The sequence below is a fragment of the Electrophorus electricus genome, chromosome 6 (assembly GCF_013358815.1).
Source record: "Electrophorus electricus isolate fEleEle1 chromosome 6, fEleEle1.pri, whole genome shotgun sequence".
Taxonomy (NCBI): Eukaryota; Metazoa; Chordata; class Actinopteri; order Gymnotiformes; family Gymnotidae; genus Electrophorus; species Electrophorus electricus.
The window spans coordinates 23,299,267-23,319,353 of record NC_049540.1 but is presented as its reverse complement, the minus strand read 5'-3'; the positions used below and the strand labels follow the sequence as shown (position 1 = coordinate 23,319,353).

Sequence of the window (20,087 nt, the reverse complement as noted above, 5' to 3'; positions counted from 1 at the left end):
ATAAGCCTACTTGAATAGCCTAACACTATTTTTGCACATACATTTTCTTCTCAGCCAGAGTTAATAAGGTTAATTTTAATTACACATTAAATCTTTTCAGACCTTTACCTTTAACAATGGGTGAGGGCAACAAAGTCTAAGGCATGCTTTGAAAATGTAAAAGCATTTTAAATAATTTGGTAGGTAGCCTTGACATTTGTACTCATGCTAACTGATGCTTAGATCATTATAATTATATATCATGAAGTTACCTATGTTAGTTAATTTCTAAAAGTTACCTATGTTATTTAATTTGTAGTAGATCTAACACCACAGCCACTAAAGCCACTAATGCTTCAGTGAGATGGCATCATGTTATTACTTTAAAAGTCAAAGACTTTGGAGTTCAACCTAGGAAGAGTATTTGGAGTACTTTACTAACAAAGATGTAAATAAAAACAAAAGCGTTTTACACTAGTAACAAGTTAAACAAGTTGAATAAGTTGTAACAAAGTTTGATACTCACAAACTGTCTATTACATCCAATATCACCACTATAAATAATAGCAGTGATGAGCCTACAATCTCAGTCCATTACTTTCACAGTGAGAAGGTGGATGGCAGGACAAGGTAGCAGTCCCAAAATCTGTTATGTTTTGAACAAAAATAATCATAAGCCTTGAATAATCAGCAAGTTTATCATCTTTTGTATGTCTCTGTCTCTGTCTGGGAAATATTTTGTGTCAATGGTAGTCTAGGCAGTGTCACAAAGGATGGATACCTCTTGTGGAAACAACTGGAATTGTCAAGCATAATATTATATGATGAAAACTAAAGCACACTCACACTCTTTTACTTAGCATGCAAAAGATGATGCTATGTGTTTGACTTGCTGCAGTAGTTTAGGCTATTTTAAGTAACGTATGTCTCTGTTGGCCACATTGCAAGAAGAGTCAAACAGATTTTTTTCATGATCTAAACAAAACCACTTCTGGTAAACACCTTCTGTTAGAATACAAAGATCAGGCCACACCTACAGAGAGTCATGAGTGAAACTCTTCACAGTGCAATTGTATACTGCGCACATTGTAACCATCTTAGTCATTTCACCTCAGCAGTCTATAAACCTTAAGTATTATCTTCAATTTCCAGGGTCAAGTTTATGAACATGACAATTCCTACTATTCACACACAAACACCCACTCTCATGCACAGACATACACACACACACACACACACACACACACACACACACACACACACACACACACACACACACACACACACACACATACTTACCAGTTTCATTATCTCTGTTTTCATGATTTCGATATGGTAAAGCTTGTTAGTATCATGCCATGTATAAAGATCAAATTTGATCAATGTACAATAAGCAACTAATAAAACTAATTAGCTATTATATACTAATTATAACTTCCATTCTTCAGTAAAATACTCTAAAAGTTTGGCCACAATCAATTTCACAGCTATCTTTTGCTGCATGGTTCTTATGTTGTGTACCATTCAGTTTTAAAAGCTAACCATAGAACTGAAATGGCTCAAGTCAAATCTGTTTATCAAACTAAAAATGAATGCTGATAGAAACAGACTCCATTTAAGAGCTATTGGAATTAGGTGCAGCCCTTTATCCAGTGAGTGATGACGTTTTAATGAACAGATTATAATATTTTGCTGGGCTAGCTAGCCTTGTTCTATGTTTTATTTTTCTCCAAAACTCATTTTAAACATTGTATTCACACCCCTGTGATATTTTAATAATTTTATTTTTCTGAAGCATTTTGAACCGCAGTTTATATTTACCAATTGCAAAGTGCTATATAATTTATTCTTATTTTTACTAGTAATATTAGCATTAGAACTAATATAATATCCATGGACTGAGACATGTGAAGAAAAGAATACATTCGGTGCTTTAATGATTTGTAGTTATTGTCAGATCCAAATGTTTTCCAGCGATGAACACAAATTTTGTTGACACTGATAGTTAGCAATTTATAAAGTAATCTATTGATAATCAAAAATTTAAGATATGCTTTCTTAAATGATTTTACACCAGCTCTCAGAATAATCAGCAGCAGCACCTGAGCTGGGATAAATTATATCAATAACCTTGATGCACTCTGGATCCCAGACACAGTCTTCTTCAAGACCACTCCGAACCATACCACACTTTGGTGGACACCAGGCAGTGTCATACCCATGGGAGCGCCAGGTCTTCTGCAGTGGGTGACCTTGATGGTCAATTTTCTTCACTCTTCCAACATTAACTTTAACTCTGACAACAACTCTTTCATGCTCTGCTAGATTTAGTGGGTATCTGCTGGCCTTATTAAGATCCCGACTAAGATAGACACCACGTCCGAGCATGCCATCTTTAGATTGTCTAAAGCCAGATGCCATGATTTGTTGAGCAGCAACTCTGGAGGTACCGTGATACATAAGATATATTTTTCCATCTACAGGCTCTGTGCTGCTCTGGAGGCATGGCACAGTTCTTGGACCCAAATCATCTTCTGCCCACATGATGAATTCTAGAAGTAGCCTATATTCAGATCACTCCAAGTAGAGAAAAACAGTCTGAAAAATGCAGCAAAAATAAATAAATACAATGTTAATGTTTTTTGTTGTTTAACCATTTTAATAAACTATGCAGAGGTTTTGTTCATATACAGAGATATTATTTCCAGGATAAATTATTAGGAAAAATACAGCCCTAGCAACTGATCTAGAGTTAATATTTTTTGCCACAATAAATACAGTCTTTCACAGTTAAGTGCAGATGGTAAGAACAATGGCTTTAACTGTTCATAAAACCAGATTACAGGTAGGGATTGTCCACAATTTATCAAGAACATTGCTCTTGCTTTGCAATTATGGAAAAATCTAATTACCATGTACTAATGTAGTACTTTACCATAAAATGCAGCCAATAATCTGATTTCCTTTCTCAGATCCATGTTATAATCATTTTTATGAAGCCACATAATATACATAATTGTTTATAAATACAGCAATATTTAAGATATCAACTACGAAATGAACGGAATTACATGTTGCTCACCTTTGCAATGGGTTTCAGTTTGACTGAGCTAACTCTGAAATGGGGTTTCAAGGAAATACATAAAGGGTGTGCACTGAATACTTTCCGGAACTTTTTGTTTCGTTTTTACATAGCAGGTTGAATATGGCTGATCTATATTTTTGATTGAAACGCTTCAGCATACATCATGTGTTTGACAAAATGTAGCTTAGTCTTTACCTTACTAAAAATTAGACAGATGTATATTTTAGACAAATGATTACCTTTCTTAATTGTAATTAATGCAGTATTTTCTAACCGTTTAGTCAGAGATGCTTGGAAAATGTTAACAATTCTTGAGGCAACGCGTATCCTTTTACACTTGTGAAATTGTGACCTCATGCACGGTCACATATCATGAAGCCACTTATGTTATTCTAATGACAAAATATTTTAGTTTTCAAATATTTAATGCTACCCTGAGGGCTGTGGCCCCAATGAGTTCGGCTCAACCTGCAGCTGCAAGTGGGCAAGGTGAAGAGTATTGATGCCTGTCACACAGATGCCTGTCAATTCACAGAAATGCCTTTCCAGGATGTTCTTATTATGAAAAAGGGATTATTATTATTATTATTATTATGTATCTTAATTCTGTAATTTGCTGTCACAAACCAGTTTCCAAAACTGTTTGATATTTAAGATGCCCCATTATAGTATAAATCATTCACAGGGAAAGCGCTTCCAAAAACATTAATTGTATCAAAATATGAATTAAATATTGTTGAATGCATTTAAACATACATAATTATTGAGAATGAGTATGCTAAGGAAATGTCTAGAGGGTGTGTCTTTACGCTCTTTGAACAGTAGGTACAACTGAATGCCTTATCTCGGTGATCATGGTGCGGTAATATGAGACTATTATGAGGGACATAAAATTTAGTCTAGTCTTATCTTATAAGCCTACTTGAATAGCCTAACACTATTTTTGCACATACATTTTCTTCTCAGCCAGAGTTAATAAGGTTAATTTTAATTACACATTAAATCTTTTCAGACCTTTACCTTTAACAATGGGTGAGGGCAACAAAGTCTAAGGCATGCTTTGAAAATGTAAAAGCATTTTAAATAATTTGGTAGGTAGCCTTGACATTTGTACTCATGCTAACTGATGCTTAGATCATTATAATTATATATCATGAAGTTACCTATGTTAGTTAATTTCTAAAAGTTACCTATGTTATTTAATTTGTAGTAGATCCAACACCACAGCCACTAAAGCCACTAATGCTTCAGTGAGATGGCATCATGTTATTACTTTAAAAGTCAAAGACTTTGGAGTTCAACCTAGGAAGAGTATTTGGAGTACTTTACTAACAAAGATGTAAATAAAAACAAAAGCGTTTTACACTAGTAACAAGTTAAACAAGTTGAATAAGTTGTAACAAAGTTTGATACTCACAAACTGTCTATTACATCCAATATCACCACTATAAATAATAGCAGTGATGAGCCTACAATCTCAGTCCATTACTTTCACAGTGAGAAGGTGGATGGCAGGACAAGGTAGCAGTCCCAAAATCTGTTATGTTTTGAACAAAAATAATCATAAGCCTTGAATAATCAGCAAGTTTATCATCTTTTGTATGTCTCTGTCTCTGTCTGGGAAATATTTTGTGTCAATGGTAGTCTAGGCAGTGTCACAAAGGATGGATACCTCTTGTGGAAACAACTGGAATTGTCAAGCATAATATTATATGATGAAAACTAAAGCACACTCACACTCTTTTACTTAGCATGCAAAAGATGATGCTATGTGTTTGACTTGCTGCAGTAGTTTAGGCTATTTTAAGTAACGTATGTCTCTGTTGGCCACATTGCAAGAAGAGTCAAACAGATTTTTTTCATGATCTAAACAAAACCACTTCTGGTAAACACCTTCTGTTAGAATACAAAGATCAGGCCACACCTACAGAGAGTCATGAGTGAAACTCTTCACAGTGCAATTGTATACTGCGCACATTGTAACCATCTTAGTCATTTCACCTCAGCAGTCTATAAACCTTAAGTATTATCTTCAATTTCCAGGGTCAAGTTTATGAACATGACAATTCCTACTATTCACACACAAACACCCACTCTCATGCACAGACATACACACACACACACACACACACACACACACACACACACACACACACACACACACACACACACACACACACACACACATACTTACCAGTTTCATTATCTCTGTTTTCATGATTTCGATATGGTAAAGCTTGTTAGTATCATGCCATGTATAAAGATCAAATTTGATCAATGTACAATAAGCAACTAATAAAACTAATTAGCAATTATATACTAATTATAACTTCCATTCTTCAGTAAAATACTCTAAAAGTTTGGCCACAATCAATTTCACAGCTATCTTTTGCTGCATGGTTCTTATGTTGTGTACCATTCAGTTTTAAAAGCTAACCATAGAACTGAAATGGCTCAAGTCAAATCTGTTTATCAAACTAAAAATGAATGCTGATAGAAACAGACTCCATTTAAGAGCTATTGGAATTAGGTGCAGCCCTTTATCCAGTGAGTGATGACGTTTTAATGAACAGATTATAATATTTTGCTGGGCTAGCTAGCCTTGTTCTATGTTTTATTTTTCTCCAAAACTCATTTTAAACATTGTATTCACACCCCTGTGATATTTTAATAATTTTATTTTTCTGAAGCATTTTGAACCGCAGTTTATATTTACCAATTGCAAAGTGCTATATAATTTATTCTTATTTTTACTAGTAATATTAGCATTAGAACTAATATAATATCCATGGACTGAGACATGTGAAGAAAAGAATACATTCGGTGCTTTAATGATTTGTAGTTATTGTCAGATCCAAATGTTTTCCAGCGATGAACACAAATTTTGTTGACACTGATAGTTAGCAATTTATAAAGTAATCTATTGATAATCAAAAATTTAAGATATGCTTTCTTAAATGATTTTACACCAGCTCTCAGAATAATCAGCAGCAGCACCTGAGCTGGGATAAATTATATCAATAACCTTGATGCACTCTGGATCCCAGACACAGTCTTCTTCAAGACCACTCCGAACCATACCACACTTTGGTGGACACCAGGCAGTGTCATACCCATGGGAGCGCCAGGTCTTCTGCAGTGGGTGACCTTGATGGTCAATTTTCTTCACTCTTCCAACATTAACTTTAACTCTGACAACAACTCTTTCATGCTCTGCTAGATTTAGTGGGTATCTGCTGGCCTTATTAAGATCCCGACTAAGATAGACACCACGTCCGAGCATGCCATCTTTAGATTGTCTAAAGCCAGATGCCATGATTTGTTGAGCAGCAACTCTGGAGGTACCGTGATACATAAGATATATTTTTCCATCTACAGGCTCTGTGCTGCTCTGGAGGCATGGCACAGTTCTTGGACCCAAATCATCTTCTGCCCACATGATGAATTCTAGAAGTAGCCTATATTCAGATCACTCCAAGTAGAGAAAAACAGTCTGAAAAATGCAGCAAAAATAAATAAATACAATGTTAATGTTTTTTGTTGTTTAACCATTTTAATAAACTATGCAGAGGTTTTGTTCATATACAGAGATATTATTTCCAGGATAAATTATTAGGAAAAATACAGCCCTAGCAACTGATCTAGAGTTAATATTTTTTGCCACAATAAATACAGTCTTTCACAGTTAAGTGCAGATGGTAAGAACAATGGCTTTAACTGTTCATAAAACCAGATTACAGGTAGGGATTGTCCACAATTTATCAAGAACATTGCTCTTGCTTTGCAATTATGGAAAAATCTAATTACCATGTACTAATGTAGTACTTTACCATAAAATGCAGCCAATAATCTGATTTCCTTTCTCAGATCCATGTTATAATCATTTTTATGAAGCCACATAATATACATAATTGTTTATAAATACAGCAATATTTAAGATATCAACTACGAAATGAACGGAATTACATGTTGCTCACCTTTGCAATGGGTTTCAGTTTGACTGAGCTAACTCTGAAATGGGGTTTCAAGGAAATACATAAAGGGTGTGCACTGAATACTTTCCGGAACTTTTTGTTTCGTTTTTACATAGCAGGTTGAATATGGCTGATCTATATTTTTGATTGAAACGCTTCAGCATACATCATGTGTTTGACAAAATGTAGCTTAGTCTTTACCTTACTAAAAATTAGACAGATGTATATTTTAGACAAATGATTACCTTTCTTAATTGTAATTAATGCAGTATTTTCTAACCGTTTAGTCAGAGATGCTTGGAAAATGTTAACAATTCTTGAGGCAACGCGTATCCTTTTACACTTGTGAAATTGTGACCTCATGCACGGTCACATATCATGAAGCCACTTATGTTATTCTAATGACAAAATATTTTAGTTTTCAAATATTTAATGCTACCCTGAGGGCTGTGGCCCCAATGAGTTCGGCTCAACCTGCAGCTGCAAGTGGGCAAGGTGAAGAGTATTGATGCCTGTCACACAGATGCCTGTCAATTCACAGAAATGCCTTTCCAGGATGTTCTTATTATGAAAAAGGGATTATTATTATTATTATTATTATGTATCTTAATTCTGTAATTTGCTGTCACAAACCAGTTTCCAAAACTGTTTGATATTTAAGATGCCCCATTATAGTATAAATCATTCACAGGGAAAGCGCTTCCAAAAACATTAATTGTATCAAAATATGAATTAAATATTGTTGAATGCATTTAAACATACATAATTATTGAGAATGAGTATGCTAAGGAAATGTCTAGAGGGTGTGTCTTTACGCTCTTTGAACAGTAGGTACAACTGAATGCCTTATCTCGGTGATCATGGTGCGGTAATATGAGACTATTATGAGGGACATAAAATTTAGTCTAGTCTTATCTTATAAGCCTACTTGAATAGCCTAACACTATTTTTGCACATACATTTTCTTCTCAGCCAGAGTTAATAAGGTTAATTTTAATTACACATTAAATCTTTTCAGACCTTTACCTTTAACAATGGGTGAGGGCAACAAAGTCTAAGGCATGCTTTGAAAATGTAAAAGCATTTTAAATAATTTGGTAGGTAGCCTTGACATTTGTACTCATGCTAACTGATGCTTAGATCATTATAATTATATATCATGAAGTTACCTATGTTAGTTAATTTCTAAAAGTTACCTATGTTATTTAATTTGTAGTAGATCTAACACCACAGCCACTAAAGCCACTAATGCTTCAGTGAGATGGCATCATGTTATTACTTTAAAAGTCAAAGACTTTGGAGTTCAACCTAGGAAGAGTATTTGGAGTACTTTACTAACAAAGATGTAAATAAAAACAAAAGCGTTTTACACTAGTAACAAGTTAAACAAGTTGAATAAGTTGTAACAAAGTTTGATACTCACAAACTGTCTATTACATCCAATATCACCACTATAAATAATAGCAGTGATGAGCCTACAATCTCAGTCCATTACTTTCACAGTGAGAAGGTGGATGGCAGGACAAGGTAGCAGTCCCAAAATCTGTTATGTTTTGAACAAAAATAATCATAAGCCTTGAATAATCAGCAAGTTTATCATCTTTTGTATGTCTCTGTCTCTGTCTGGGAAATATTTTGTGTCAATGGTAGTCTAGGCAGTGTCACAAAGGATGGATACCTCTTGTGGAAACAACTGGAATTGTCAAGCATAATATTATATGATGAAAACTAAAGCACACTCACACTCTTTTACTTAGCATGCAAAAGATGATGCTATGTGTTTGACTTGCTGCAGTAGTTTAGGCTATTTTAAGTAACGTATGTCTCTGTTGGCCACATTGCAAGAAGAGTCAAACAGATTTTTTTCATGATCTAAACAAAACCACTTCTGGTAAACACCTTCTGTTAGAATACAAAGATCAGGCCACACCTACAGAGAGTCATGAGTGAAACTCTTCACAGTGCAATTGTATACTGCGCACATTGTAACCATCTTAGTCATTTCACCTCAGCAGTCTATAAACCTTAAGTATTATCTTCAATTTCCAGGGTCAAGTTTATGAACATGACAATTCCTACTATTCACACACAAACACCCACTCTCATGCACAGACATACACACACACACACACACACACACACACACACACACACACACACACACACACACACACACACACACATACTTACCAGTTTCATTATCTCTGTTTTCATGATTTCGATATGGTAAAGCTTGTTAGTATCATGCCATGTATAAAGATCAAATTTGATCAATGTACAATAAGCAACTAATAAAACTAATTAGCTAATTATATACTAATTATAACTTCCATTCTTCAGTAAAATACTCTAAAAGTTTGGCCACAATCAATTTCACAGCTATCTTTTGCTGCATGGTTCTTATGTTGTGTACCATTCAGTTTTAAAAGCTAACCATAGAACTGAAATGGCTCAAGTCAAATCTGTTTATCAAACTAAAAATGAATGCTGATAGAAACAGACTCCATTTAAGAGCTATTGGAATTAGGTGCAGCCCTTTATCCAGTGAGTGATGACGTTTTAATGAACAGATTATAATATTTTGCTGGGCTAGCTAGCCTTGTTCTATGTTTTATTTTTCTCCAAAACTCATTTTAAACATTGTATTCACACCCCTGTGATATTTTAATAATTTTATTTTTCTGAAGCATTTTGAACCGCAGTTTATATTTACCAATTGCAAAGTGCTATATAATTTATTCTTATTTTTACTAGTAATATTAGCATTAGAACTAATATAATATCCATGGACTGAGACATGTGAAGAAAAGAATACATTCGGTGCTTTAATGATTTGTAGTTATTGTCAGATCCAAATGTTTTCCAGCGATGAACACAAATTTTGTTGACACTGATAGTTAGCAATTTATAAAGTAATCTATTGATAATCAAAAATTTAAGATATGCTTTCTTAAATGATTTTACACCAGCTCTCAGAATAATCAGCAGCAGCACCTGAGCTGGGATAAATTATATCAATAACCTTGATGCACTCTGGATCCCAGACACAGTCTTCTTCAAGACCACTCCGAACCATACCACACTTTGGTGGACACCAGGCAGTGTCATACCCATGGGAGCGCCAGGTCTTCTGCAGTGGGTGACCTTGATGGTCAATTTTCTTCACTCTTCCAACATTAACTTTAACTCTGACAACAACTCTTTCATGCTCTGCTAGATTTAGTGGGTATCTGCTGGCCTTATTAAGATCCCGACTAAGATAGACACCACGTCCGAGCATGCCATCTTTAGATTGTCTAAAGCCAGATGCCATGATTTGTTGAGCAGCAACTCTGGAGGTACCGTGATACATAAGATATATTTTTCCATCTACAGGCTCTGTGCTGCTCTGGAGGCATGGCACAGTTCTTGGACCCAAATCATCTTCTGCCCACATGATGAATTCTAGAAGTAGCCTATATTCAGATCACTCCAAGTAGAGAAAAACAGTCTGAAAAATGCAGCAAAAATAAATAAATACAATGTTAATGTTTTTTGTTGTTTAACCATTTTAATAAACTATGCAGAGGTTTTGTTCATATACAGAGATATTATTTCCAGGATAAATTATTAGGAAAAATACAGCCCTAGCAACTGATCTAGAGTTAATATTTTTTGCCACAATAAATACAGTCTTTCACAGTTAAGTGCAGATGGTAAGAACAATGGCTTTAACTGTTCATAAAACCAGATTACAGGTAGGGATTGTCCACAATTTATCAAGAACATTGCTCTTGCTTTGCAATTATGGAAAAATCTAATTACCATGTACTAATGTAGTACTTTACCATAAAATGCAGCCAATAATCTGATTTCCTTTCTCAGATCCATGTTATAATCATTTTTATGAAGCCACATAATATACATAATTGTTTATAAATACAGCAATATTTAAGATATCAACTACGAAATGAACGGAATTACATGTTGCTCACCTTTGCAATGGGTTTCAGTTTGACTGAGCTAACTCTGAAATGGGGTTTCAAGGAAATACATAAAGGGTGTGCACTGAATACTTTCCGGAACTTTTTGTTTCGTTTTTACATAGCAGGTTGAATATGGCTGATCTATATTTTTGATTGAAACGCTTCAGCATACATCATGTGTTTGACAAAATGTAGCTTAGTCTTTACCTTACTAAAAATTAGACAGATGTATATTTTAGACAAATGATTACCTTTCTTAATTGTAATTAATGCAGTATTTTCTAACCGTTTAGTCAGAGATGCTTGGAAAATGTTAACAATTCTTGAGGCAACGCGTATCCTTTTACACTTGTGAAATTGTGACCTCATGCACGGTCACATATCATGAAGCCACTTATGTTATTCTAATGACAAAATATTTTAGTTTTCAAATATTTAATGCTACCCTGAGGGCTGTGGCCCCAATGAGTTCGGCTCAACCTGCAGCTGCAAGTGGGCAAGGTGAAGAGTATTGATGCCTGTCACACAGATGCCTGTCAATTCACAGAAATGCCTTTCCAGGATGTTCTTATTATGAAAAAGGGATTATTATTATTATTACTTATGTATCTTAATTCTGTAATTTACTGTCACAAACCAGTCTCCTAAACAGTTTGATATTTAAGATGACCCATGATAGTATGAATCATTCACAGGGAAAGCGCTTCCAAAAACATTAATTGTATCAAAATATGAATTAAATATTGTTGAATGCATTTAAACATACATAATTATTGAGAATGAGTATGCTAAGGAAATGTCTAGAGGGTGTGTCTTTACGCTCTTTGAACAGTAGGTACAACTGAATGCCTTATCTCGGTGATCATGGTGCGGTAATATGAGACTATTATGAGGGACATAAAATTTAGTCTAGTCTTATCTTATAAGCCTACTTGAATAGCCTAACACTATTTTTGCACATACATTTTCTTCTCAGCCAGAGTTAATAAGGTTAATTTTAATTACACATTAAATCTTTTCAGACCTTTACCTTTAACAATGGGTGAGGGCAACAAAGTCTAAGGCATGCTTTGAAAATGTAAAAGCATTTTAAATAATTTGGTAGGTAGCCTTGACATTTGTACTCATGCTAACTGATGCTTAGATCATTATAATTATATATCATGAAGTTACCTATGTTAGTTAATTTCTAAAAGTTACCCATGTTAGTTAATTTGTAGTAGATCCAACACCACAGCCACTAAATCCAGTAATGCTTCAGTGAGATGGCATCATGTTATTACTTTAAAAGTCAAAGACTTTGGAGTTCAACCTAGGAAGAGTATTTGGAGTACTTTACTAACAAAGATGTAAATAAAAACAAAAGCGTTTTACACTAGTAACAAGTTAAACAAGTTGAATAAGTTGTAACAAGGTTTGATGCTCACATACTGTCCATTGCATCCAATATCACTTTATACATGCCATGTACAAAGATCAAATTTGATCAATGTACAATAAGCAACTAATAAAACTAATTAGCAATTATATACTAATTATAACTTCCATTCGGTCTGAGTTTGAAGACAGCAAGCGTCTATGCTGGCATGGCCGGCAGTGGAAGTTCATTCTATCCTCTGTGCACCAGGACAGAAAATAGTCTTAATGCTGATCTTCCATGAGACTTGGAGCACGGTGTTTCAAGCTGAGCCATAGAGTTTTGACGTATCGGTCAGGCTTTGACCATTGTCATCATGAAGGGAGTGGTTGGTCCATTTACGGGAGCATGCAGATTTTACATCTGATGCAGGCACCTAGTGAACTGTTGAAGGTTGAAGACTAGTCATGCTGTTAATGTTCTCAATCAGTTATAGGGGGCCATAGCTGAAGACTAGTAAGTTGCAGTAGTTCAGCTTTGATATGACCAGAGACTATACAAGCACCTGGGTCGCTTCGTGTGAGAAGGCCTGACTCATGTTACAAAGAAGAAATCAGCATGACAGTGTCAGGCTTGAAACACCTCAAAAACAATAACTGGTTGCTAAAGTAATGCCAAGGCTACAATCAGCTTCTGATAGTGATAGAGTTCTGAAAAGAAACAATGAGGTCATGGTGAGGACTGGGAGTTCCTGGGACAAACAGAAGTTTGGTTGTGTGGTAGGTTGTCACCCATGAGGCAATGTCAGTCAAGCATGCTTAGATAGGTGTAGACAGCAGAGTGTCAAGATTGGGAGGGGACCAAAAAAAAAAAGGATTAGTTTGGTGACATCAGCATAGCAGTGGTAGAAGCCATGTTATGACCCCATCTAGGGTGTGAGGCATTAACGAGGATAATCCTAACATAGACTTTCCTAACTACCTGACAGAGGCCAAACCCACACTCAACATCAATGGCAGTCACTCCATACCACCAGTATCCAACACCACACTCCCAAACAAAGCAATATTTACACACGCTACCCGAGCAAGAGGGTGACGCTAAAGAACAAAGCCAAAAAATGAGGAAAATGACTTGCCGCTTACCATTACAGAATGACCAAAGCCTACAAGTAGGCGGACACAAGTGAAGTGCGGAGTAACGAAAAATCAAAAGCACATGAAGGCAGGTTATAATAGACTCTAGGAAGAACGAAGGCTAGGATAAAATAGGTTAACAAATGAAGGCTTTGAAACAGACGGGCTTTCTTACATATCCAAACAAACGCACACAACCAAAATCATGAACAACCAAAACACAGGGAACAGGGTTTAAATACATGAACCACTGTAGAAACGAGGAGCGGAGAAAATGAAACTACGGCATGGTCCTAAAATACACAAGACAGGGAGAGTATGGAACCGGAACACGACGGGCGGCGTCTCACGCTGGGAGCAGCAACCAGATCAAGCAGGAAGGAGTCTCTCACGCCGGGAACAGGATCAGACTGGGTGGCTTGTAGGATAGCCACAGCCACAGGTAGGGTGACCCTGGAGGAACACACAGATACAGAACGTTCTCGGCCGTTCTCCAGGTGCATACGGACAATGGAGAGCTCGCATTTGCGTTTGAGCGCCCACCGCTTGACTTTAGACAGGTTATCTGTGCATTCCCTCCGCCTACTCACGTCCTATGCTACAGGACGCAACATTGAGCGGTAAGGAGGCGGACGCAAGTGCGGAGAAGAGCGAGCTTTATTAAGCGCAAATCTAGAGTCGTAGTCGTAAGGGTAGTCCAGGATCAAAGAGACAAGGAGATTTCAGGGATACATAAAATAAACCAAGGGCTAGGATAAACGAAGGCTAGTAAATGGCAAGCCACAAGCACACGAAGGCAAAGAGGGGAAGCAGACGAACAGACTCCAGGAAGAACGAAGGATAGGATAACAAAACAGACTACCAAACGAAGGCTTTGATGGGCTTTCATATAAACATTCAAACGCACACAATCAAATAATGAACAGCCAAAACAGAGGGAACACAACAGGGTTCAAATACACGAACTTAAAAAGTAGAAACGAGGGACAGGTGTGAGCGGAGAAAACGAAACTACGGCATGGAACTAAAATACCTAAGACAGGGAGAGCATGGAAGCTGGGAGGGATTAACCATGACAGAGACAACACGAACAGTTCTGGGAAATATTGCAAACACAAGAAACAAAATAGGGAAACGGGCTACAACAAATAACAACACAATCAGAGGTTTGCACCAACAATGATGAACTGAGACCACAACAATGGCTGTGATGGCACAGGCAGCACAACCATGGCTTAGTACATCCAATGACCAGCAACAAGACTGAACAAACGCAGGGGCTAATGAGGGCTAACAGACACAGGTGAAACTCATGAGGGGTAGAGAAAATTAAACTAAGGAATGGAACCAAATCAAGGAAGCACATGGAAAAAGAAATCAGGAAGAAAACAAAGACACAAGACTGGGTAAACATGGAGACAAGACATTAGGAGGGGCCAGTCGGGACACAAAGCCACTAAACACACTAATGCATCATTTAAGTGACATCATGTCATGTTCACAGTGATGTTTGCACAGAATTTGGAGAGGCACCTAGGTAGAAGTACGCAAGTACTTAGAATACTTTAATAACAATGATGTAAGCCAATGATATAGTGGAAAAATGAGAGCACATCAAAGACAGCCTTATGCATTGAGTAGTAAAACGTTTATTGAGTTCTGTCCCCTGTATAACAGAGAAAGAGAACTGACCCACAGTACAAGTCCCCCTCCCCTTATACACAGAGAAGAAAAGAAAGAAAAAAGAAAAAACAGCTCCTACAAGGTATCTGAACTTATGTTTTGGTTAGCCTGAGCGCAGGTGGCGTCTTCTATCTCTATGGTTAGGACAGTCTTCTTCTATCTCTGTGGGTAGAACAGCATGTGAGCCGCTGATGTCCTTGGCTCTCACGCCTATCTACGGACTGTTATGCTGTGACTATAGAAACACAAAGCAAAGTAAAGCGATGCAAAGTAAATTTCCACAACATTGATAAATGCATTTTCAACTAGTAACAAGTTAAATAAGTTGAACAAGTTATCTTTTACATCTCGTATCACTGCTATAAATGATGAATCCCGCAATCTCAAGTCAGTCATTTCTTTCACTTAGTAACAAGGTGATTTATGAAACTCACTAAATGTGATTAGATATGATTTTTTTCCTTCTGTAATATTTTATTTAATAGTTGTATTTTTATGAAGCAATTTTCACTGCATTTTATACTTACAAAGGGCAATGTGATATTTATTATTATTATTAGTAGTAGTAGTAGTAGTAGTAGTAGTAGTAATATTAGTATATTACTATTAGAATTAATATAATATTCATTGACAGAAAACAGACAAGGAAAACAAGGAAAACACTTCTTTTATTGATTTACAGTCATTTTCCAACTCTGGTGTTTGCTGTTGCCTTTTTGAGAAATTTATAGTTACAATTTATAGTCATAGTTTTTTTTATAGGTATAGGTAGCACTTTTACTAGTACTCTGGTTAGGCACCAATAGCACCTATATTCTGGGATAAATTACATTAATAACCTGGATACGGTTTGGATCCCAAATGCAGTCTTCTTCAAGACCACTCGGAACCATGCCACACATTGGTGGACACCAGGCAGTGTCATACCCATGGTCGTGCCAGGTCTTCTGCAGTGGGTGACCTTGATGGTCAATTTTCTTCACTCTTCCAACATTAACTTTCACTTTCAGAACAACTCTTTCCTGCTCTGCTAGATTTAGTGGGTATCTGCTGGCCTTATTAAGATCCCGACTAAGATAGACACCACGTCCGAGCATGCCATCTTTAGATTGTCTAAAGCCAGATGCCATGATTTGTTGAGCAGCAGCTCTGGAGGTACCGTGATACATAAGATATATTTTTCCATCTGCAGGCTCTGTGTAGCTCTGGAGGCATGGCGCAGTTGGTGGAGCCAAATCGTCTTCTGCCCACATGTCTAGAGATGTACCCTATATACAGTTCACTCCAGGTGGAGAAAAATAGCCACAATAAATATACAGTGAATTATTTAGTTGTTTAATCATTTTTTAAGAAATTATGCAGTGGTCTTGTCCATTTACAGAGATTTTTTTTTCCGGTTTCTTTAGACCTAAAAATGTAGACCTAGCAACGGACCTGGAGTTTTTTCTGAAACAATAAATACAGTCTTTTACAATGCAGATAGTAAGAACAATGTTATAAGTGATTTTTAAACCAGACCACATGTATGTGCAGGTAATGATTGTCCTAAAGTTATCAAGAATATTACTCTTACATTGCAGTTATTGAAAAAGTGAAGTAATTGCCATGTAGTTACTTTACCATAAAATAGTCATGTTATACATGTTATACGATATAGCAGACACAAATGTTTCATATATGAAAAGATACAAAGTTCACTTTGCTCACCTTCGTAATGAGATTTCATTTGACTGAGCTAACTGTGAGAACAGGTTTTAAAAAGGAAATATAGGCGTGTCTATTATTTCCTTCCTGACAATTTTGTTTTGTTTCATTTCTCGCAAAGCAGATGTGTTTCGTTTCTTGCACAGCAGGATACAAAAAAACTTTTTTATTTTAAAGCTGCTGCATGTATCACATGGATGATAAAATGTAGCTTCATTTTTTACTTACTAAAAATAGCTGTATAATATTTTTTTATATTATGCTTATATTTATAATAAGCTGTATAATAATTTTATATTTATAATATGCTTAATGCAGTATTTTGAACATTTGAGTCTTAGAGATCCTTGCAAAATGTTAACAATCCTTGAATACATGTCAACTAGCATTATCATTTACACTTGAGTTCTTCTGAATTTGGGACTTTGTGTACAGTCATAGTTCATGAAACTATTTATGTATCTCCAACCACATGAAAACAACTTCACTGACTAGGGTCAGCAAAAACTGCCAGCACCATTTATTATGGCTCTTTCTCTGTAAACCTGAGAGGGATCATTCAGGTTTGTGTCTGCTTCCCTTTATCTCTGTCATTATCAACAACTTATCTTCTGGATACGTGCCTACTGCATTCAAACCGCCAGGGTGGTACCAATCCTCAAGAAGGCCACACTTGACAGCTCCAGTATTACCAACTACAGACCAGTATCACTTCTCTCTTTCCTCTCAAAAGCCCTTGAGCGAGCAGTTTATAATCAATTGTCTCTTTTTCTCACCCAGAACCAGCTGCATGATCCCATTCAGTCTGGCTACAAACCGGCACATTCTACAGAAACAGCCCTTGTAGCGGTGACTGAGAAACTTCATGCCGCTAAAGCTGCCAAACAGTCATCTGTTTTTATTCTTCTAGACCTTTCAGCAGCCTTTGACACTGAACCACAACATTCCTCTCTCTGTTCTTTCCAGGCTTGGTGTGACTGGCTCTGCTTGGAGATGGTTTCAGTCCTATCTGGATGGACGGTCCTATCAGGTGACATGGAGAGGATCCACGTTTATTGACACATAATGCATACAATGATGGCACTCACAAATAACATAAACGGTTAAAATGATTACACGTAACACTGACATGAACACTAACAACGGCAACACGAACATATACGGTTAACAAGAATATACGTATGACTAACAAGACAAACAATGACCAATACCAAGGCACACCCCAACAGGGGTTTAAATATGCACAGACACAGCATTAAAGCAGGTGCAGGTGTGCGCTATCATGGGGGTGTGGTTACAAACAATACAAAGTGAGTTCCACTGCATGCGGCGGGCCATACCACGTGACCAATGGCAAGGGATGCGTTCCGTGACAAATTTCCTCGTCACTGAGCAGGAACACGATGACGAAATCATCATGTGTGTTCTCATACCGGCACTGACACTTGTATTCTATAGGACAAATAAAAGTGGTGGGAGGACACATCACTCAGGGGAACTGTTAGATGAGATACCATTATCTCTCACCTCTTGAGATCAGTTAAAAAGTTAACCAGCCAACATATTTATCCAGGATCAATATTATTGATGCTGGCTAATTTATCTGAGAAAATGTGAGGTTGGATGCAATTAAAATCTGCAGAGAAATTCTTTGCACTATCCAAGTGTTCCAAGGCCATGTTGAGTACAATTGGAGTGAATTTGCCTTGATTTGTTAAGCAGCAGCTCTGGAGGTACCACGATACATTGGATATGTGTTTTCATCTACAGGCTCTATGTAGCTCTGGAGGCATGGCATGGTTGGTGGAGCTAAATCATATTCCACCCACAAGATGTAGTCTAGAGAAGTAGCCTATATTCAGCTCAATGAATGTGGAGAAAAACAGTCTGAATTCTGGGGATGGGGTCCTCTGGTGGCCAGCTGCGTGTATCGTAGCTTCAACCTTCACACAAACAAAGTTCCCTAAACCGTTTAAATCGTAGTATGAATCTTACTTACTAGAATATGAATTCAATATTAATGAACTCTGTATTTAAATTTAAGTAATTATTGAGAATGAGTATGTTAAGAAAATGAGTAGAGGGTGTGTCTTTACTCTTTGGACAGCAGGTAGAACTGAATGCCTTATCTCTGTAATCATGTTGCTGTAACATGAGACCATAATGAGGGTGATAAATATGTAGTATACTCTTACCTTAATAGTCTTAGCCTACAAAAATAGCCTAATACCATTTTTGCACATATATTTTTTTCTCAGCGATAATTCATAAGGTGTGATTTTAGTTAGGTCTTTTCAGACCTTTGCCTTTACTCATGAGTGAGGGTAACATGTAAAAGCATTTTTAATGATTTGCCAGGCAGGTAGCCTTAATGTTTGCACTCAGGCTGCCTTATGATTGGATTCTTATAATCATATAGCATGAAGTTACCCATGTTACCTCATTTCTAAAATATTGCTGTGGATCCAACACCACAGCCACTAAAGCCACTAATGCTCCACTGAAGTGACATCATGTTAATACTTTAAAAGTGTATGTCTTGCACCATTACATTTGCTGAGACTTTGGAGTTGCACCTAGGTAAAGTAGTTGGAGTATTTCATTAGTGATATAAACCAAAGATAAAAGCATTTTAAACTAGTAACAAGTTAATCAAGTTGAACATGGTTTGCCTACCAATCCTCACAAGCTGTTATTTTACATATCAGCGCTATAAATGATGAAGCCCACAATCTAAAGTCATTCATCTCTGGGTAGGACAGGCAGGCAGCCCCAAAATCATTTATGACTTGAATATTGGCTGTATCTCATAGACAAACAGATTATTTTGTGATGAAAAAGAGCACACACACTCTGTTACTCAGCATGCAAAAGAGATATATATATATATATATATATATATATATATATATATATATATATATATATATATATATTTATTTTTTTTTTTTTTCAGAGGTGTTTCTTGTTTTGGCCTTTGACAATAATTTAGAATCGTATTGTGGAACTGTGAATTCAAATCAAATCGAATGGAGTGCCTAGAGAATCTCTAGGCTCTCCATTCGATTTGATTTGAATTCACAGTTTAATATGTTTAATATGTTTAAATTGGAATTTTAATGAATGGATGATAAATAGGATCATGGGGTTGCTAAATGTAATCAGTAGACTAAATTACACTGTTGACTGCCTGGGGTCTAAAAG

The 20,087-nt window shown here is 36.4% G+C and overlaps 1 protein-coding gene across 1 annotated transcript; it reads right to left on the bottom strand.

Moving 5' to 3' along the window:
• Positions 1-1,899: 1,899 nt before the first annotated feature.
• gig2e (grass carp reovirus (GCRV)-induced gene 2e) lies at positions 1,900-16,941 on the bottom strand. The gene is made up of 7 exons (XM_035527591.1): positions 16,887-16,941; positions 15,993-16,464; positions 14,043-14,063; positions 10,009-10,424; positions 6,068-6,511; positions 3,043-3,061; positions 1,900-2,470 (listed from the first exon to the last, which is right to left on the bottom strand). The coding sequence occupies exons 2-7, from the start codon at positions 16,430-16,432 to the stop codon at positions 2,038-2,040; spliced, it is 1,773 nt and encodes a 590-aa protein (XP_035383484.1). The 5' UTR covers positions 16,433-16,464; positions 16,887-16,941; the 3' UTR covers positions 1,900-2,037.
• Positions 16,942-20,087: the final 3,146 nt, after the last annotated feature.